Here is an 18,633-nt window from a genome sequence, read left to right as displayed (position 1 = left end):
TCTATACGGAAGCTGCTTCATTTCATTTTTAGTAATCTTGTTTTTTGATGGGGGTAATCACTTAAAGCATGTAGGTAAGGATGTGAATACACTGCTTAAAAAAAAAAAAAAAAAAAAAAAAAACAAAACCAAAAAGCTGGCACGTATAGGAGCAAAACTTGCATTCACTGAAGAGGATGAGATTGCTATTCTTGATGCAGATGCAAGATTTCTACTTGTAGAGTCCTTCCACCTGGGTGATAGGTTGGAACTGCAGTCGTATGTGATGGAAGGGAGAAAGTCAGTCGTGGCTGGAAATTTCTACAGAGAAGTGGCTCCTGTGACTGCCTTCTATATTCAAAAAGAAGGATGTATTGCAATTGCCCGAAAGCAAAGATAGCAAGCAGTTGCTTTAAGTTTTTATTTCAGAATATTGGAAACTCTTTACATTTTAGAGAAGTGCCCATGCGTCCTTAATTATTTCCATCAGTTCAGTTTTTCCACCGTGATCCCATTTTAAATAACAGTGTCAGTATTTCCAGAAAAAGAACTGAGAAATATAAGAAATACTGCCTGTGCTTAGATGCAAGCCTGCAAGGGCCTGTAGATGCCCAAAAGCTGTCTGGACGCGGTCCTCAGCACCTGGCTCTAGGTGCCCTGCTTGAACAGGGGGTTTGGACGAGATGACTTCCAGAGGTGCCTTTCAACCTCAGCCATTCTGTGGCGCTTTGAAAGGGAGGTATGAACTTACGAGGTTGTGGTAAACGTGTCTAGCCCTCATGCCACTGTGTCTTGGGAGTTCAGATACACCTGAATATTCTAAGATTCTAGAAAAACCCATGAGCTGCAAATATTGGCAGCCTCTTGAAAGCCACTTCATTACTTGCTAACCATTGGATGCTGCTTTAAATTGGGTACTTTTCCTTGCATTCCTAATTATGTAGGCTTTTCCAGATTATTGTTCTGTCTTTTTCTTTGTATTCGATATGTTATTTTACTTCAGTGAGAATTGGATGAGCTTGGTAAAACAAAGGTGTTTTAAGAGGACAAGTGAAGTCTGCAGCTCTACAGTAATAAATGTATGTAAAAGATGATTGGAAACTAAGGAGGAAGAAGGATGGATATATTCTCTTTCTCCTGAGGACTAGGAATCTAGGTTTTGCAGTGATAGTGGGAAAGTGTGGTGGGTTTTTGTCCTAGTATTGTTACTATACCTGTGCAGTAGATAGATGTCAAGATTCTAAAATCTCACGAATCTTAAAAAGAGAGCTTGTTTTTGGATGTATGCCATAGCTAGGAACTTCAGAATGCCGTACTTGGCAGCCATAGACTGCGACTACAGTCCTGACGTAACTGCAGTTTCTTCATGTGCTCAGACCATGATTATCCTGTAGTGCAAGCTGGGCAGTGATTTCTTCTTTAATCACTTTTAGCTTCAGAATGGACTGGTGTTTTCCAAAGCTCAAATTTTATGACCTTCAGAATTGAATGCTATCCTGATCTTTGAACACGATAAGGGAGATGGATTGAATTTAGGAAGGTTTTTATGTGTGCCTTACCTCTTCACTCCCACCGAGTAACGCTTGCTTCTTGGGAGAGTTTCTAAAAGGGTATACTTGTGGCATATTTCAGTGAAGATTTGTTAGCTTCAGTGGGGAATTTCTTCCCCTTCAGACAATTCTGAGTAGCTAGTTGCTCGATATCTAGAGCATTTGCCATCTGTATGGGATGCTAACGTTGAAGTTGACTTGATTTGGAACAGGGACTTGAACTCGATTCTTCCTAGATAAGTGCCTTGCTACTTCTTATTTATGCTCTGAAAGTCATTTCTTCCATTCTAATGTGGAAGAAAGACAAATGTCTGAGTGCTTCACTTTGTGACAAAATTGGGTTCTTGTCTCCTGGCCAGCCTTGCTTTATAAATGTCATTCAGAGCACTTAACAGCGCTTAGCAAGGACTTGCTAGGGGAAAAGTCTAGATAAAAACTTCTTAAATAAAAATGAAAAGGTAATTTGAGGATGTTTTCTGCCAATCAAGTTCTTACTTACTGAAGAGAACACTGTAGGGGTTCCTCTGTCTATTTTCACTTTCAGAAAGTCCATGGGAATATTTCGTCAGATAAGCGCAATATATTCTTGTATTAAGTGGGTACTGTTTCAGTGCTTTGGGATTCAATTCACTTAGCTTAAGGCAAAAAGTAAAATCAAATGCATTGGTACTTATGTACTCTTGAGGCATATGTAATGCAAATATAATGCTTTAGCTTCGGGCTAAAACTTGTAGCAATCAAGTGCTAGACCTCCTTGTTCATCTCAATCCTGTGAGCAAAGTTTGCAAGTCTAAACATAATTGCAGCATGTTTCTGAGCACAGACAGGTAATCTGTGTATATTCCACCCTAAAATTTAGGTGAACCAGTAATGGTGGTTTTTCTTGCTGTACAGGGGTATTGAGGCTTTTAGGGCAGGAAGGGTTGGATTAAAGCAATAGGTAAAACTTCCTTGTAAAGCTTGGTGGAAAGTGCTTCATGAACTTTGTGAACAGTACATGTTTTGTTCTTGGCAAAACGCACAAAATGGTTCCAGAAGCACTGGGTTACGGGGAAGATAGCAGGGAGCTTGGCGGTTGAATTGAGGCTGTGAAGGATATCTGTGACAAAGGGAATTTCCTTTGAGACCAGAGGGGATGAGCAGAATTCGTTACAGCACTGGCAATGAGTTGGCTGGAGACAGAGAACTGCCTGCAAGGACAGCGTGGATGATGTCTTCATTGTGCTCAAACTTTTCTGGAGGTTTTTTCCCAAGCCTTTTGGTCCTCTGTAGATAGTACCGTCTAGAAGACCCTGGCAGTTTCACCTCAGTGCTCTGAGTTGTAGTCCTGTTGCAGATACAGGAACAGGACAGCAAGAGGTAACAGCAGCTTTCTGATTGAATACCACAGATGGGATTACTCTCTGCTACTGTTCTGGGGGTCATAGAAAATGCCTGTCTGTTGTAGCTTAAGGCTGCCTCTCTCATCATTGGTATACGTGCAGTTATATAAGATCAGTTATGTAACTGATATATATATATGTAATATCAGTATACGTGCAGGTGTGAGATCAGTTGAACCTCTCAGAAGCAGAAGATGGTGGTGCTGCAGGTTCAGTCTAACTCTTGTCCTTTCTGAGCACAGATTCTGTCCACCCCAATGTGCCAATCAACAATCTGTTCTTTGCTAACTGTAGTTTTATGCCTCTATACTTTTTTTTTTTTTTTTTTTTGCACTGCATAGAACAAGTGACTAGTCTGTTCTTCACTGAAACTTTCTTGGAATTTATTCGTGCTGCAGCAGGGGCGACGTGTTACATGGGAGGCAGAAGACAGATCCCTCCCTTCCATGCCCCTCAGCTTCTTCTTACTTTCTCAGTGTAGATACAAGTGGAGGATGATTCCCATATCAAAAAGGGCAAAGGGAGAGACTCAGGTTCATACCTTGTAAGTGGGGAGAAAGCGGACTGTAGACGTAGAAGGGAGACTCCTCCTGTCTTCCCATCACTGGCTTTCAGTGTTCTTAACCCTGTGGCTTTGTGGCCTGTTTTCCTTCTCTTTTCCACCAGCCTGAATTTATGCCCTTTTTGTGCTCTAATCTGCTCTGCCATCCTAATCCTCTCGTACCACAATAACATGGGTAATTAAGTTCTGAGGATAGTAGAATTACAGTGCTCTGACTAACATCTACCCACTTGTGGTGGGAAACACCGCTGGTGACAAGCTCAGCCCTCTTCCTTTCTTCCTCCCCTAAATTTTGGCCAAAGGAAGGTTTTGAAATGGTTTCTGATAGTGCAGGGTCAGGTTCAAGGAACATCCCCCCCCACCCCCAAATGCAGATGTGTTGTATCCTCTTTAGTGTGCAAGGTATTGTACTCGTGGTGGCAGTGGAAAACTTGTCTTCAACGTTAGTCGTAAATGCTGTAAAATAGTGAGTGGGATGGCTGCGGATAGTTAGAACTGTAGTCTGAGCCACTGCTGCAGGGAATATTGCTGCGTCTTTCCATACCATTGGATCATTGGTTTTATTGTCATTCCTATGTTGCCTCAGAACATTTCCTTCAAAATTAGATGTTGTGCTTAAAAAAGAGCTGCAGCAAGAGATCTTTGGGTTTTTTTTTCTTTTTGAATCCAATACATAGGTAAATAAAAAAGTGCTTACTTGAAGCATGAGTTGGGGAAGGCGTTTTGTTGAATATCTTTTCGAAATGGATAAATTGTGCCCTCTGTGTTGTACTTAGGCAGTATTTTTTGGCGATTTTACTAGTTTAGTTGAGGCCATGTAAGTAGTGTATCTGCTTCTCCTGTGATCAGTGGTGCTTTCCTGGCGTGGTGCGTACGGAAGAGGTCTCGAGACGTACATGCGGTATTTAGTTTATGCTGTATGCTGCTGTATACAGTTTAACGCATCCATGAGTAGCACGCTTTTTTTTTTACTTCTTATATGCTTTGTGACTGCCTGTACAAAACAACTGGTACAAGTTTTTATTTGGGAAGCGTTAATTTTGTTAAGAACGTGTAGATATGGAAATCACCTGCAAGACTGGGTTTTTTAGCGTCTTCTGAAGACTTTTGTTTTTTTACTGGGGGGACGCAAGGAGAAGCAGCCTGTGGGCTGCCTCGAGATAGCCTAAAACGCAAAAGACAGCAGCAACCTAGTTTGTATATAGTTACATTTCCTTTTCTTTGCCTTCAATATTTCACTTGCTAATCCCCTTGTTTTCCTCTCCAGACAGTTCCTGAACATGTACATAAAGGTCCTGTTACACTTTCTACTTTGAAAAAAGCACAGAAAGCGATTGCCATTTTTTAAACATATTTGTTTAATCTGCAGTAAAAAAAAAAGGAAAACCGACTTTTCTAAGCATATGAATGACGTACTTCTAAAACAACATAATGATCAAGGTCATTTTAATTTTAAAAAGCAGAAACTCAAATTTAACAGGCCTTGAAATCCCATTTTAAGAAGTTTTAAATGTAAATATTTCAAAGCAAGTCTGTTCTTCAGATTAAGGGAAGGTGAAGCTTATATTTAAAAAAAAGCTACAATAGAACAAAATACTGAATTCTATTTTCATTCTCATTTAACACTTTGCTTTTTAGATATGCAGTTTAGCATCCCACATGAGGTTGTCTTTATTTTCTTTAAGCCACGATTATGTCAAATTAATTCCTCTTTTCTGTGTGTCACGCAGTGTTAATAACATTACTGGGCTTGCAATATTGCCAGAGCTGTTTAGTCACAAGAATGAATGCTCCAGAAAGTGACCTTTTAAGAAAAATTGGACCATGCTGTTTATAAAGCCCATGTAGATGGCTTTATAAACGCAATGGTAGGGTTCAAGATGTGTGGTATGGGTGAAGGCAGTGTAATACCTCTGTCTTTGTTTTTCAAGGCTAGAAATCCTAAGTCATTCCATTTTTCTAAGTGTTTCAGCTTAGTACCTTCCTAAAGATTTAATATGTAATAGGATCATTCCCAAGAATTGCAGAGTTTGCCTAAGCAAAAGGGGTGAAGTTAGAAACACACACACACCTTTTTTTTTCCTTTCTTTTTTTTTCCCTCCGTACTGGTAAGCAGTTTCTCTTGCGGGGAATGGAGGTTAGCTTCAGCGAAGCTAAAGGAGCTAGCGTGAATGGCTGTTATCCATGTGGAATAAAGAGGGGTTGTAATCTTGTGTCAAAAGTGTCTCGTTCAAGGATTTATAAATACAGTGGCTGTTGTAGATTCTGAAGGGTCTTGAGACTCTTTGGTCTGCAACTGCATGTAAATACTTTTTGCCGTAGTAGCTGGATAGCAGATACTTGTTAGACACCACAGTGGTATCATGGATACAAGATTCTTGATTCTGGGGCTTCTTTGATGTTGGGATGTGTGAAGGGTTTTGATTCTGCGGCCACGCACATTCCCTTCCGCAGCCCCTTTTCCTGCTGTTTGTTTCCGATTTAGCACAATGTGCGCTTTCCCGTGTCCCCCAGAGCAGCTTTGTGGGAAAGGTATGCTGTAATTGGTTTATAACCATTCATAATGACCTGGCAACTCAGTATGAATAGCAACGGGGAGGAACTTAAGTTGTGATTTATTTAAGTAAACTACATGGATGAAAGGTACTCCCAAGTGTGCAAGTTGAGCTAGTTGCCTAATTGGACGTAAATTTTCACATCTAGTTCGGAGAGAGGGTTTTGTTGTGAAAGGCTGAATTTGGGGTTATGGGCAAGCTTCTGGGCTGCTTAACCAGTTTGTGAGCGAAGTTTAATATTGTCTTTTTTTGGGGCTGTCTTAGTTTTTGAATTCAGTAAGTGCTAGTATACCCTTGTCACTTGTAAAGCTAATGGAATATTAACTTAAGATTATTTTTTTTATTTACAGTTAGAATATCTGACCCTGCTTTTGGTGCAGTAACACACACTTTGATTTAAAAGCCAGGATTGGTACTGCTGCTTTGGCTGTAGTCTTTTACCAGTTTGCCGTCATTGCATTCCTGCTTATTTTGTCAAGGCTCTGATTACTTTTTCTCACACAACACCCATGATACGAGCGACCCACCAGCTGCAGGGCATGATGATTCGGCAGGCGGTACGACAGCCTTGGTAGTTGTAAGGCCACGGGTAGTAGCCCATGAGAGGCTCGCAAATTCTCTGGCACTGCGTGTAGCTTCGTCTGCATTCAATGCAGCACACGCCCAGGTGATCCAGCATGGGGTCAAAAGCCATCCCTTCACCTTCCAGTTGCTGAAATGTAAAATATTAAATGTCATCCCAGTGCCCTTGCTCTCAGAGAATGTAGAATATACTGATGCTCATGTTAACCCCACAAAGGGTGAAAACTGAAATCTTGGTCCTGCTGAAGTTAACAAAACTCCCACTAACTGACCCCGAGCATCTTGCCTTTTTTTCCCTTTTGTCTTGCTCTGTTCAGTAGAAGTGGTGCAACCACCCGTGTAGAATGGAAAGAAACAACAAGGAGCTCGAACTTTTTTTTTCCCTCCAGTCCTTGCAAAAGATCCAGCAGCAGTAAACTCCCAGGTTTCAAATATTAGTTATGGAAAAGATTTCAAGTCAGCTATCTACATCTTTTATGGAGATGACAGTGTGTGACATGTATGCTATGTTTTTAATGTTTTAATTTTTGTATTTTAATGCTTTCTTACAGCATTCCCAGGAAACTATTCAGTAAGCTATCACCCTGCAGTTTTCTGAGTATTTCTGCCTTGTCTTTCAGTCTGCATTTTTAACCTCTCCTGCCACACTCAGGTGCATTGTGGACAGCGAGAATCCTGCCTGTTCTGTATCTGACAGTAAGGAGTTGCATGGAGCAAGGCATGGGTAAAATATGTAAAAGCAGTAAAGGTGCTATCTCTTGCCTGGGCTTGTACAGGATGCTAGTGAAAACTTGGTGTCATTCAGGCTCCCAGCGACCCATTCCCAGCCCTGAGAGCAGGGAGGGTGTTGTTTCCTTGGGCAGGATTCATCATCCTTGAATTCAGATACCTGCAGTGTGAACTTCTATGCCTGAGCTCATCGTTCGGACTCTACTCATAGTGGGTGAAGAGAAGGAGCTCTACAGGAAAGACCTACAGTATAATGGTCCTTCTGAATCGAATGCGTCAGTCTCTGGAAAAAGCTTGGATATAGGTATCTATGCAGTCACAGTGCAGGTGAATCCCGCTCTGCAGGCTGAGGGAAGTCTGGTGACCATGCCTGACCGGACCTTCTCCATTTGGCCCAGGGGCCCTCTGGCTGGACAGATGGACCTTCCAGTGGCCGTTGTTCTGCCGCTGCCCTCCAGAGAGAGGGCAGCTCAGTCCCCACAGACGTGGTCACGTTAGGAGCTGTGAGGAGACGTTACATTCCAGTGCCACTGCGGTTTTACTGACCTCGTGAGAGTCGATTTAGATCCACTTTATTTGGAGTGATTAATTTAAGTTTAATTAAGGGATGTCAACTCGGCAGAATGCTGTCACAGTATAATGATCTCCTGCTGTTGCATAAATGTCAAGTCAAAGCTGGGACTTATTTCCAAAACAGGAGGCATTTCTCTTGAGACAGTGTTGTATTAAAATGACTTACTCCTGCTGCACCAAATGGTGGGTGTAAATTGTCTGGCGCTGATGCAGTAGACTGGAAGATGCCTACTGTACAGTCAGTTTTCCTGCAGCGCAGCAGAGGTGTTGGGACGCAGCGGGGTGGCTCCTGCGCTCTTTATGTGGGCTGCTTCATCTCAAAGAGGGAGAACAAGTTTTGCGATAGTCGTCCTCCACCCGCTGTACGCATTCTCCTCTGTGAATTGCTTGCTAGAGTAGGGCCACTTAGACACTACTCTGCTTTCCTCTGTAGCAGTCGCTTCTGATACTAATTTCTATTTGAGGGCAAAGAATGTTTCTAGCTACTGGACTCTCTCTTTATGTTGTCAGTAGATGATGGGGATCAGCTTTCTGATCAAGAGCAGCTTTGGTGTGTTTTCAGATGGTGCTGTGCTTGTTGGATCGCTCTAGCGCTGCTTCCATATGGACCTGAACCCTGAAAAGCAACTTGGCATCAACTTGCCCTAATCTTGCCACCTCAAGCACTTGTGCTTTTTTCAGACTGAAGTCTAACGAAAACTGGGGTTAGGGAGGGAGAAGAGGATGCGGGAAGACCTTTTTTTGACTTCTTAGGTGTTTTACGAGTCTAATTTTGGAGAAAAGCTAAATAGGCAAAGACTGCGCAAATTTAAAAAAATAAAAAAGACAAACCCCACATCAGCAGTATTACCTGTCTACAACAGTCTCAGGCTCTGAAACAAGATTATGGTGCAAATACTTACGTTATAAGGGTTGTCTGGATTAAGCGGTTGATCAGTCTCTTGTCCCATTGGCCCAGTTTCATTAGACTGGCGATCAAGCTCTTGAGTCAGCTGTGTGGCGGGCGACCTGGTATTTACTTCTTCGGTAGCAGCTTCCAAATCTTCCGTATCGACGTTTGATTCTGATTGGCGTTTGTTTCTCTTCATTTCTCTCCTTTGGTTATCTGAAGAAATAATCATGGGAGGATTATCTTACCTTCAGTGTGTTCTTGTTTTTATCCACACTTTATCTAAGGTTTCAGTGATTTCTTTAAATATTAAAAAAAGGAAGGGGGGAGGCAGAGGGAAAGATGAAACTGTGTGGTGGCAAACTTGATGAGCATCCCCGTAGAGCTGCTGGCCTTCCTGCATAGTATCTGCAGCTGGTGTCAGTCCAAAGGCATGTAAGATTGCTTTTCCCCCCCACGTACTCCCCTTGAAGCAAAACGGGTGTGCGGAGGTGCTTTTTTAACCCACTGTGTCATCACTGATGTTAACTCAGCCGCAGTTGCCAGCACTGGCAAGATCAGCCATATACATCTACTTTTTTTTAAAGTGCTTTTGTGACAGACTGGTGCTTTGCTCCCAAGGCAGCTGGTGAACCTGGTGGAAACAGCTTCTGAATTGCTTTGATTCTGCTCTTTTGTTGCCCAGTGGGATATGAAAGCCCACGAGTGAAGTGGAAAATATTGGCAGTTTGGATCTATGGGTGCTCTAAAATGTTTCTGTGTGGGTGGGGGTGTCCCTCTTTCAGTGTTCTAATATTAACTGGACCAGTGAGGAGGTATTGGCCAGGTATGGTATTCCTGCTGCCTGCTGTCAGCTGCCTAAAAATTTTAAGCTGTTGTCTTGTCCTTCCGTAGGAGGAGGCTGACCTCTCTGGCAATGCTTCATCTCATAGTAAGTCACTCGCATTGGCTGTATAAACTGTCTGAGGAAATGCAGGTACGGAAGACAAAGTGTCTAGGTAAGTGTGGGTGAACTCCAAACCCTCAATCTCGGCACCAACCCACGAGGGCTTGGGAAGACAGGCTGGGCAAGGGAGGAAAGGATCCTGTTTTCCCCGATGTGCAAGTCTTGGTGGCAAACCTGGTTTGGGGGAAGGTGTTCAGATGAAGGGAGGGATAACATACTTTTCAGATACAAGAAGTGTTACCTTTCGGATAAGTTGGTCGAAGCCAGAAAATTGGAAGATCCCCGCAAAGCTCTAAAATTTTGGGGCTTAGGAAACTGTTATGCTTGATAGGCTCATCTGCAGCCACCCAGATAAGGGAGTTTTCATCAAATCTCACAGGCATGATTTCATCTTCCTGCAAACAGAAGAGCATAAATCCTTTGCTAGCTCAGTGAACAGTCGTGCCTGCTTGCTGTTAATTCTTGAGCATCAAACTGTATAATCATCTGCTGCGGCTAATACTGAGCATCCTTGTATTTCATGAATATGAACTGACTGTACAGAGCCAAAGCCTCAGTAAAGGTTGCCACCACTGAAATAAATGGCAAAACTTCTGTCAGCTTTCCTGGGGCTAAGGTTTCACCTGTCTCTCTCTTGGAAAGCTTTTGCCCCATATACAAGGACTAAGTGTTGGAGATCTTTCAGCCCAAAGTGCCAGATTTTCCAGTAGTAGAAACTGTGAAGGTTTACCACCTTCGGCAGAGCAGCAATGAAATACGCCAGCTAAAAATCAAGATCCTAATCTTTTATCATGCCCCCTTCTCATCTGATGTACTCCCAAGAGATAACTCTGTTTACAATAGAGGGGGGGGAAAAAATCTAGTTCAAAAGTTTTAGAGAGAATTTTGTAGCTTGAGGACTGCTCCAGCTTCCAGTTTTAAGTCAACGTGATTGGTCTGATTAAAGGTCTCTTTTGGTAAAAGCAATTCAATTGACCAAAAGCTTGAAGTGTGAGTTAAAGGAGCCTGCCTTTTTGAAGTGTACCCTGCAGGTTTTTGGTTCATATCTTCAAAGTAATGTAGGAAAATGCCAGTGATTGATTCTTTAAAGTTGTTAGTTCAAAGTATTATTTTACATAAAATGTGTAAGTATTTCATAGCAACAGTGAAGTATTAAAAGAAAACGAACTTGTGAATCATGAAAACCAGTATGATTTCAAAGTTAAAATTCTAAATTGCTTCCATAAAAGTCATCAAAACTTGTTATATAACTGACTAGATCAATTTATTCCGTTGAGTTGCTGTTCCTTTAATGTGTTTATTGTTTTCTTTTGTAGGTCTCCGGTCATTTAAGTTCGTTATCCAATCTGTCTAGTGAGAAGTGCTCTTTGTTTATATTCTCCCACTTAAGCTTTTATCAGCATTAGAAATATCTCTAGCTTTCAGAAATAAAAATACCCTTTGTTTTTGTTGGAGATGATCCTGACTTGTGAGCAGGCAGAGTTTGGGCATCTATAAAAGCTTATTTTAATCAACCATTTTTATAGGCAATGTTGGCTATGATACGTGTTGTAAGAAAATGGCATACACGTACTTTCTCCTAAATACATGTATTTATCAGAGAGGGGACTTGCTCTAGAAAAAGAAATACTACTTTGCCATCCCAGTCATACATCTCACCTGGAAACTCAAGCAACAGGGAAAGGTTAATATCCCAACGGTAGCAATAAATCAGCTGCCGGTTTTGGCCTCAGTGCATACGATTTATTGCAGCGGTTGTGTTGGTGATGCACAGAAGACAGGACAAGGAAAGATGTTTCCTGTAGCCAGGTAGAAGATTAGGAATAAACTCTCTGACTGTTATAGGATAATGTCTTCAGGACTGTGACTTTATTCTTACAAAAAGATGAAAAACTGAAACCTTGACTTTAGGCAATAGTGCTAATGAAGTCAAGAAGCCCAGCTTGCCTTTAAAATAAGGCAAGGTGGGGAAGATATGGGTCTCTGTCTGGAATTTGGGCAAGATCTCTTCCCCATCATGGGGAAAATCCTACCAACTTCATGGGACTTTGTAACATTGCTGGTGCCTTGCTGGTCGGATTTAGAGAGATGTTTTTTCTCTTCATTTTCAAGTAGATGTTCAGTAATCACGCACCATTGCAGGTAGGCGCAGCCTTCATTGTGCCCCTCTCCCAGCTAATTGTAGCTGCTTTCATTTTCTTGGGAGTGAAGCAAACCCAGGGAAAGGGGTTGTGGATCTCCTCTGCTCTCCTGCCGGTGGCTGAGCCCCTGCCAGCATCCAGGCTCACCCATGTTCAAGTCACTGGAGCCACTCCTGTGTGAGCAGTGGATCTGGGGAGTCTGAGCTCTGGGAAACTCAGGCTTTGCACACCTAAAGTGATACACTTTTTTACAAATGTGATGTAAGGAGAGGTTTTGGCGGTATCTGGGTGAGAACTGCAGCTTTTGTGGTGGTTCTTACCGTTCAGGGACCCCTTGCAGTCGGTCAGTTAACCCTTAACTTTCCACAGATGACTGCTCGTCGCAAGGGGGCTGACCTAGATGACTCTGAAGGTCCCTTCCAACCCAAACCATTCTATGATTCTGTGACTTCTTCAGTGGTTTTCGTATGTCGTTTTTATTTGTATTTACATACCCCTTTAAGTCCTTCTCCATACAAAGATTTGTTTTAAAAAAAATAAATAAATTACCCCTTACCAGCTCAGAAGAGAGGCTCGCTTTAGTCATAGCATCAACTTCGGGGACATGAGCTTTTGGCTGAGCTTTGATGTAACACTTTTCTCCTTCAGCAAAACGGATTCCAGTTATGCCCTGCAAAAGCAGAAGGCAGGGGGTTGTGCACAGCCCTCCAGCTCCCCACCGCCCCCAAGAAAGCGCTCAAGCTCTGCTGAAATTGCCACTGAATTTTTAGTCTGAAGGTTGAATCTTACTTAAAAACAGATGCAATAAAACACTCTTCCCTCATCGTTTTAGCGTTACAGTTTTGGTCAAATGGGTCTTGAAGTTTTCACTCAATTTCTGAAAGATGGGGGTGTTTTATGTAAGTGCTTCCATGCCCACTGTAGGCTACTTGGAGAGCTCTGTTAAGGAATTAGTTGACATGATTTGAAACTTGGCACCTAGCGTAGGCAGCCTTGAAATTGCGTCGGCTGGCGATGCAGTACCCTTATGACAGAGACTTATGAAAGAGGGGCAGCTTGGTCCGATTTACACACGTAAGTGGCTGTGACAGGAAGGGGAAGGTTGTGACAGGGAATTTGGTGCAGAAATCTGTGTGTGGGACTTCCTTCATCTGGCCTGTGAGGGTGAAATGCAGTTGCCCAAACATGGATGTCCGGTTTTAAGCAAGAGAAGGGTACGGTAGCAGCTCCAGAGGGCTGCAGGTCTCCTGCAAGCCTGGGGTGGTGTCTGCCAGCTATGTGCCAGCACCTTGGGTGCCAGCATTTGGGCAGGGGAGCCTCATCTGTGGTTTTTGTGTTCCTGCTGTAGGCTTTTGGGTACCCATAAAAAGAGCTCTCTTCTACATTATGAATTTAGATACCTCATTGTAGATGGCAAAATGTCTGTGTTTTTCACAGGGTTGCACAAACTTCATTCAACCACCTAAATATAATTGTCTAGTGCCATTTGAGCTGTGCTGGTTTTCTGCCTAGCTTCTAGCTGCCAGGGCAGGGCGGGCATGAGTGTCGTCGTGACCCCTTTCACCTGCCTCCTACAGGCATCGTAGATGCCTTAGGCATCTAGTGCAGCTTGAGATGGACGGTACTGAGGCACCTGTGTCTTGTCCTGTGTGCCTGCAAGTCCTGCACAGTTGGACAGACACCCATCAAAACAAAATGGCTAATTCTAAAGCAGTGGGAGAGGGGATGGTATGCAGGGATGAGTGCACAAGGGAATGAGACTTCATGGTGCACCGAGCGTGCTAGGAGTGTCCTAATATCACCAAATCCAAGTCTTCACTGACCATGCAATCGTTTGAGCAGTGCCAGTCAATCCAAAGCTGCTAATGTAAATACCTGGTCATTGGAAGCGCATCTTTTCAATTTCTTTCTCCTTTATGTGCATTCTTGGCTCAAACCCCAGCTGGCAGCATCCCTTTGCTCTTGCTGAGCGTGTCCCTGGCCCTCTGTCATTACAAGCGGGCACCGTCCCTGGGAGGTGCCTTTACCTGGCTGGTGTTGGGAGCTGATTTCTGACCCGGTTGTGACAGGCCATAGGTTACCGGCAGCACACATGGAGGCAATGTGAATTCAGCATGTCTCCAGCTGGCTGGTGTTTTTGTGCAGATGTGGAATGGTGAAGGCAAATGAGAAGAGCTTGTTGTGGGTGCTCTTATTCAGCTGCTAATAATGTTGCTATGGTGATGTTAACGAGAATTTTGTAAAGGCTGAACCGAAGCTGTCGAGAAAGGCAGGATCCTGGGTCTCCTGGTGTGGATTTGTTTGTACTTGCTGAGAAGCCAAGGAGCTGAATTTCCTCGCCTTTCTAGATTCAGCAAGGGGAAGGTGGCTGCTCCAGAAGCCCTGGGCAAGTCCTCCTGGCAGCAGCACCTTTATTTTAAGTGCTGCTTTGACTTACAGAGGACTTAGCTCCAAAGTTAAGTAGAATGTTTGCACCTGAGAATATTAATTGCAGGATCTGGGCCCTCTAAATAGGTTTCTGCAACATCACATAGATGTGCCTTTAGTAGCTGAGAGGTCGTACTGCTCCATCCGAGCTGTTAAGCTCTGCTGAGATTCGGCATCTGTCAGGCCGGGCTTTGTGCTGAGCAGCCACAGCCAAGTTGCTGGGGTACCCAAACGTGTTTGCTGTCAGCCCAAGTGGCCCAGCACCATGCGCCTGGTGCACAGATGCACAGGGTATGCGAAATGCCTCTATCTGCTCCCCTGGGGATGAACTCAGGCCAAGCCAAGGAGAGCAGCTCCCATCCTTGATCTCAGGGCAGAGCAAGCTGCCCGGGTCAAGCGCTGTATGGCGGTCTCTCCTTGGTGCCTACTTGGCTTACTGCGTTGGCCCTATGCCCCTAAAACGGTGATGTTTAGGGGAGGGGGAGGTGGTTTTTCAAGTTTGAATCATATGAAATCATGCAGGGGCTGTGTCACAGCCTGTCAGGATGTTTTTCTAGCAAGACCCCAAGGGCATCTGTTGTAGCTCTGTTCAGTGTTTCAAAATGCAAAGCATTATGTGGAGCCGAACCTGATGCAGCCTAATGCACACTGCTTCCCGGAGTGGTGCCTGGCACGGCCTATCCCAAAAAGGGGCTTAGACTTTGTTTTGGAGAAAACTGCCTGTGAAATCAAGCCAGGAGAACAAAGATGTTTGTGTGGATAATTGGGGGCTGGAACCTGAGACTGACTGGAGCAGAGAAGTTAGGACAGGGCAGGGTATCCTTAAGAGTCCAGCGCTGGAGCATGTTAAATGAAAGGCAGGGGTGGAGGTACTTACAATCTGAAAATCATGAACTTCAACAGCCTCTTCACTCCCGCTTCCTGTTTTGAATGTCTCTAAATTGTTTCCAGCATCAATTTCCATCGATCCATCTTGTACTTTTCCATTAATGCTCATAGTATAGTGAACATTGTAGACCTGGAATTGACAAAGGAGCAATAGCACACATCCGTAATTGCTTATTGCCTTCCTCCTACACCAGGCGATGGGTCAATCTGACTGTTGAATCCCTGTTCAGCTCCTAACTTTTTATTTCTGTAGGCATTTAATAACCCTCCAACAACGAACACCACCCTACTGTAACACTTCACCATCGGGGCAGGCCAGCAGTGGAGCAGGTTGCCCAGGGAGGTTGTGCATGTTCCATCCTTGGAGGTTTTCAAAGCTCAGCTGGATAAAGCCTTCAGCTTTAGCCTCCTCTGACCCCACAGCTGTCCCTGCTCTGAGCAGCAGGTAGGACCTAGAGACCTCCTGAGGTGCCTCCTCCTGAGACCTCAGGGGCTGCGCACAGATCTCTTAGTACTGACAGTTCTACTTCAGAAGCAATGTGGGGTGAGCCCACATCCAGGCTCACTTAAAAATCTTCTTCTAGGTCATATTTTAGGAATTGCTTCTTATGCTGGCATGATTCCCAAAGGAGAGCAGGAGCAAACATCCTACTCCGAAGAAGGCCAACCCCTATTTATCTCTCAGGATGTTCTGCTGAGGCACAGGAAAACGAGTTCTTCTTGAATATGAACATGTTTCTCGGCTTGTAATGGATGTGAACTTTGTTTAAATTGGATGTGAAGTTGTATAGACTCATATTTTCCTTGTCAGCGTATTTGCTCTTATCCTATTTTCAATGAGGAAAGCCGCAGTGTAGTTTGTATTTGCTGGAGGACCACAATCTGTGGAGGGGGGGGGTGGGGGTTTGATGCTCTTGTGCAGTTCTGCTAAAAGTGCTGCACAAGCAGTTTACTTTTGGTCTTAAAAAGCCTTACAGCATTTTAATGAAAAATTTACACTGACAGCTAGAGACAAATTTCTTCTTCTTCTCACCTTCGCTCAGGAAAGTCTAAGGTGGTAAAGATTTATGGTTCTTCAGTTCTACAGATTCAGTCCCATATTCTCCACTGTCTAGGACTCCTGTTGAATGTGGTCCAGAAAACCAGACCAAAGTACGTGGCCTTCCCTGCTCAGGGCTAGAGTCAAGACTGTCAGTTATGGGAGAATTTAAAGATTTAAAATAAAAATAATAATTTTAAAATTGCCTAATTTTTTTTATGAGTGACCCTAAATATAATTTTTACAGTTGCTTCCTAAGCATTTGGAAGTCAAATTGAGCCTTCTGAGTTTGAAGGCAGCTTGGAGAAATAACTCCAAGCTTTCCCAGTGTCTTCACCTGGAGATCAGCTTCAAAGCTTAATGAGAACTATGAATGTCACATGTTTTGCAAAGCGGAATTCAGATGGTGGGACCAATAAAGAAAAGGGAAACTTTGTGCCGTCCTCCGCAAATGCACCCACCTGGTCAAAGCCATGTGTGCCCTCCCCCCTCCCTGCCAACCGACCCCTTCAGCTCCCTCCTCAAAAACCTAGAGAAGCAGATGGCTCTTGCAGCGCATGGTGTCAAACCTCCTACTTTCTTTCTGATTATCTGAATTACCCCTACGTGCACAGGCGTATCTCACACGGACCTCTGCTCTGGCTGCTGGGATTCGCACAAGGCTCTCCTTGACGGGGACAGGCGTGTGGCTGGAGGCAGTACAAAACTTCTTCCAAAGCAACTTCAGAGATACTACTTGCACTTAAGGAGCAAGTTACATTCAAACGTGCACCATCATGTTTCGAAATATGTTTTAAACCAAAAATCTTATGTAAGCAGAAAGAAAAAGTTACTATATAAACGTGTTCTGATGCGCTGAAGTTTGGTTCTTAAACTGATCAGAGTTGTTTTTTGCAGAGAATATTCTTTAGGTACCCCAGAAAATATAAATACTAAACCTTAAATGACTTTAAAAGTTGTTCCACAGCTGCTAACCATAAATGCCTGTGTGTATGCACAATCATACAATCCACCGGAGTGAAATAATGGTGCCTATTAATGGGTTAAATATAGCATTACATATTTGAGGGTCCAGGTAGAATCTAGACCAAGAATGTGGATGATGTGAAAAAGGAATTTACATGTTTCAATGCTTTTTTTGTCCCGGGAGCTGGAGTTTGCTCAGGATGTGAATCTCTGGGGACTTGTTGGGGTTTGAGTTTGCTGAGGAGTTGCGAGCAGAAATCAATGTAGCGTCTGTGCTCTCAAAGATACGTTTCATGTTCATTAAGAAATGTGCTTCCAGGAGGCTGCATCCAACTAGCCAGTAAAGATAATGATTATGGGTTTGGTTTTTAGTTTTGGTTTTTCTGTTGGGTTTTGTTTCTTTTCTTTCTTTCTTTTTTTTTTTTTTTTTTTAAGCATGGAGAAAATAAAGATCTGCTTAAAGACCTCTTTATCGACCTCGCAAGAGAAGGTTCCAGCCTGCGCCCCTCCTTACACGACACCATCTCGACCCCCATCCCTGACCCGACGTGAGGGTGTGCTTCCCGGCTCGGCGGCCGCCCGCGCTCACCTGCCGCTCGGTGGCTTTCCAGAAGTAGAAGGCGCCGATGGCCCCGGCCAGGAGAAGGAGGGCTCCGGCGATCAGCACCGCCGCCCCCGCCTTCAGCAGCCGCCCCGGCCCGGGGGGCGCCGCCGCCGCGTACGCCTGCGGAGAGCGGGGTGCTGGGTGCGGGGCAGGGACCCCCCCCCCAGGCCCAGCAGGACAGGCCCCCCGGCCCGGCAGCAACCCCCTGGCCCGGCAGGGACCCCCAGGCCCGGCAGGACCCCCCATGCCCAGCAGGGACCCCAGCCCTGGGACGCCCCTTCGGGCCCCGGCCCCACCATGCGGATAGCGAGGTCCCGGTCTTGATCGGTCCCGATCCCTTCGGTCTCGATCCGACCCATGCTGACCCGACCCGATTACGATCTGTTTGTCCTAATCCCATCCGACCCGACCCGTTTTGTCCCCATCCGATCCGTCCCATCCCGACTTGTTCGGTCCCGTCCCGTCCCGGCAGCACTCACGGGGGGCAGCAGGCACTGCTCGACATCCTCGGGCCCCGCTCGGGCGATGGGCACCTTCTCGGAGCCTTCTGCCATGGCTGCCGCCAGTGGGAGACCTGCCCCGGGCTCCGCCGCCGCCCCGCTCCCGGCCCCGACGGGGGGGCAGCACCGCCCCGGCCCGCCCCGGCCCCGGCCCCGGCGCCGGCCCGGGGAGGGGGGACACACACACAGGACCGCCCCCTCCCTGGGCACAATGGGTCCCTTGAGCTGCCCGGCAGCCGTCGGAGCTCGCAGGCGCTGCCACCCCCCTATCCCAGCCCCGTGTGTCCCCCCCAACCCACCCCCGGGGCTTGCCTCCCCCTT

General features: G+C 45.0%; 1 protein-coding gene across 1 annotated transcript; it reads right to left on the bottom strand.

Moving 5' to 3' along the window:
* Positions 1-4,807: 4,807 nt before the first annotated feature.
* CNMD (chondromodulin) lies at positions 4,808-18,427 on the bottom strand. Its single transcript, XM_064440785.1, has 7 exons — positions 18,292-18,427; positions 17,798-17,932; positions 15,193-15,333; positions 12,445-12,558; positions 9,989-10,142; positions 8,815-9,017; positions 4,808-6,740 (listed from the first exon to the last, which is right to left on the bottom strand). The coding sequence occupies exons 1-7, from the start codon at positions 18,364-18,366 to the stop codon at positions 6,525-6,527; spliced, it is 1,038 nt and encodes a 345-aa protein (XP_064296855.1). The 5' UTR covers positions 18,367-18,427; the 3' UTR covers positions 4,808-6,524.
* Positions 18,428-18,633: the final 206 nt, after the last annotated feature.

Source organism: Phalacrocorax carbo, chromosome 1 (genome assembly GCF_963921805.1).
Source record: "Phalacrocorax carbo chromosome 1, bPhaCar2.1, whole genome shotgun sequence".
Classification (NCBI taxonomy): Eukaryota; Metazoa; Chordata; class Aves; order Suliformes; family Phalacrocoracidae; genus Phalacrocorax; species Phalacrocorax carbo.
The sequence above is the reverse complement of the archived record's forward strand: the minus strand, read 5'-3'. Positions and strand labels throughout refer to the sequence as shown.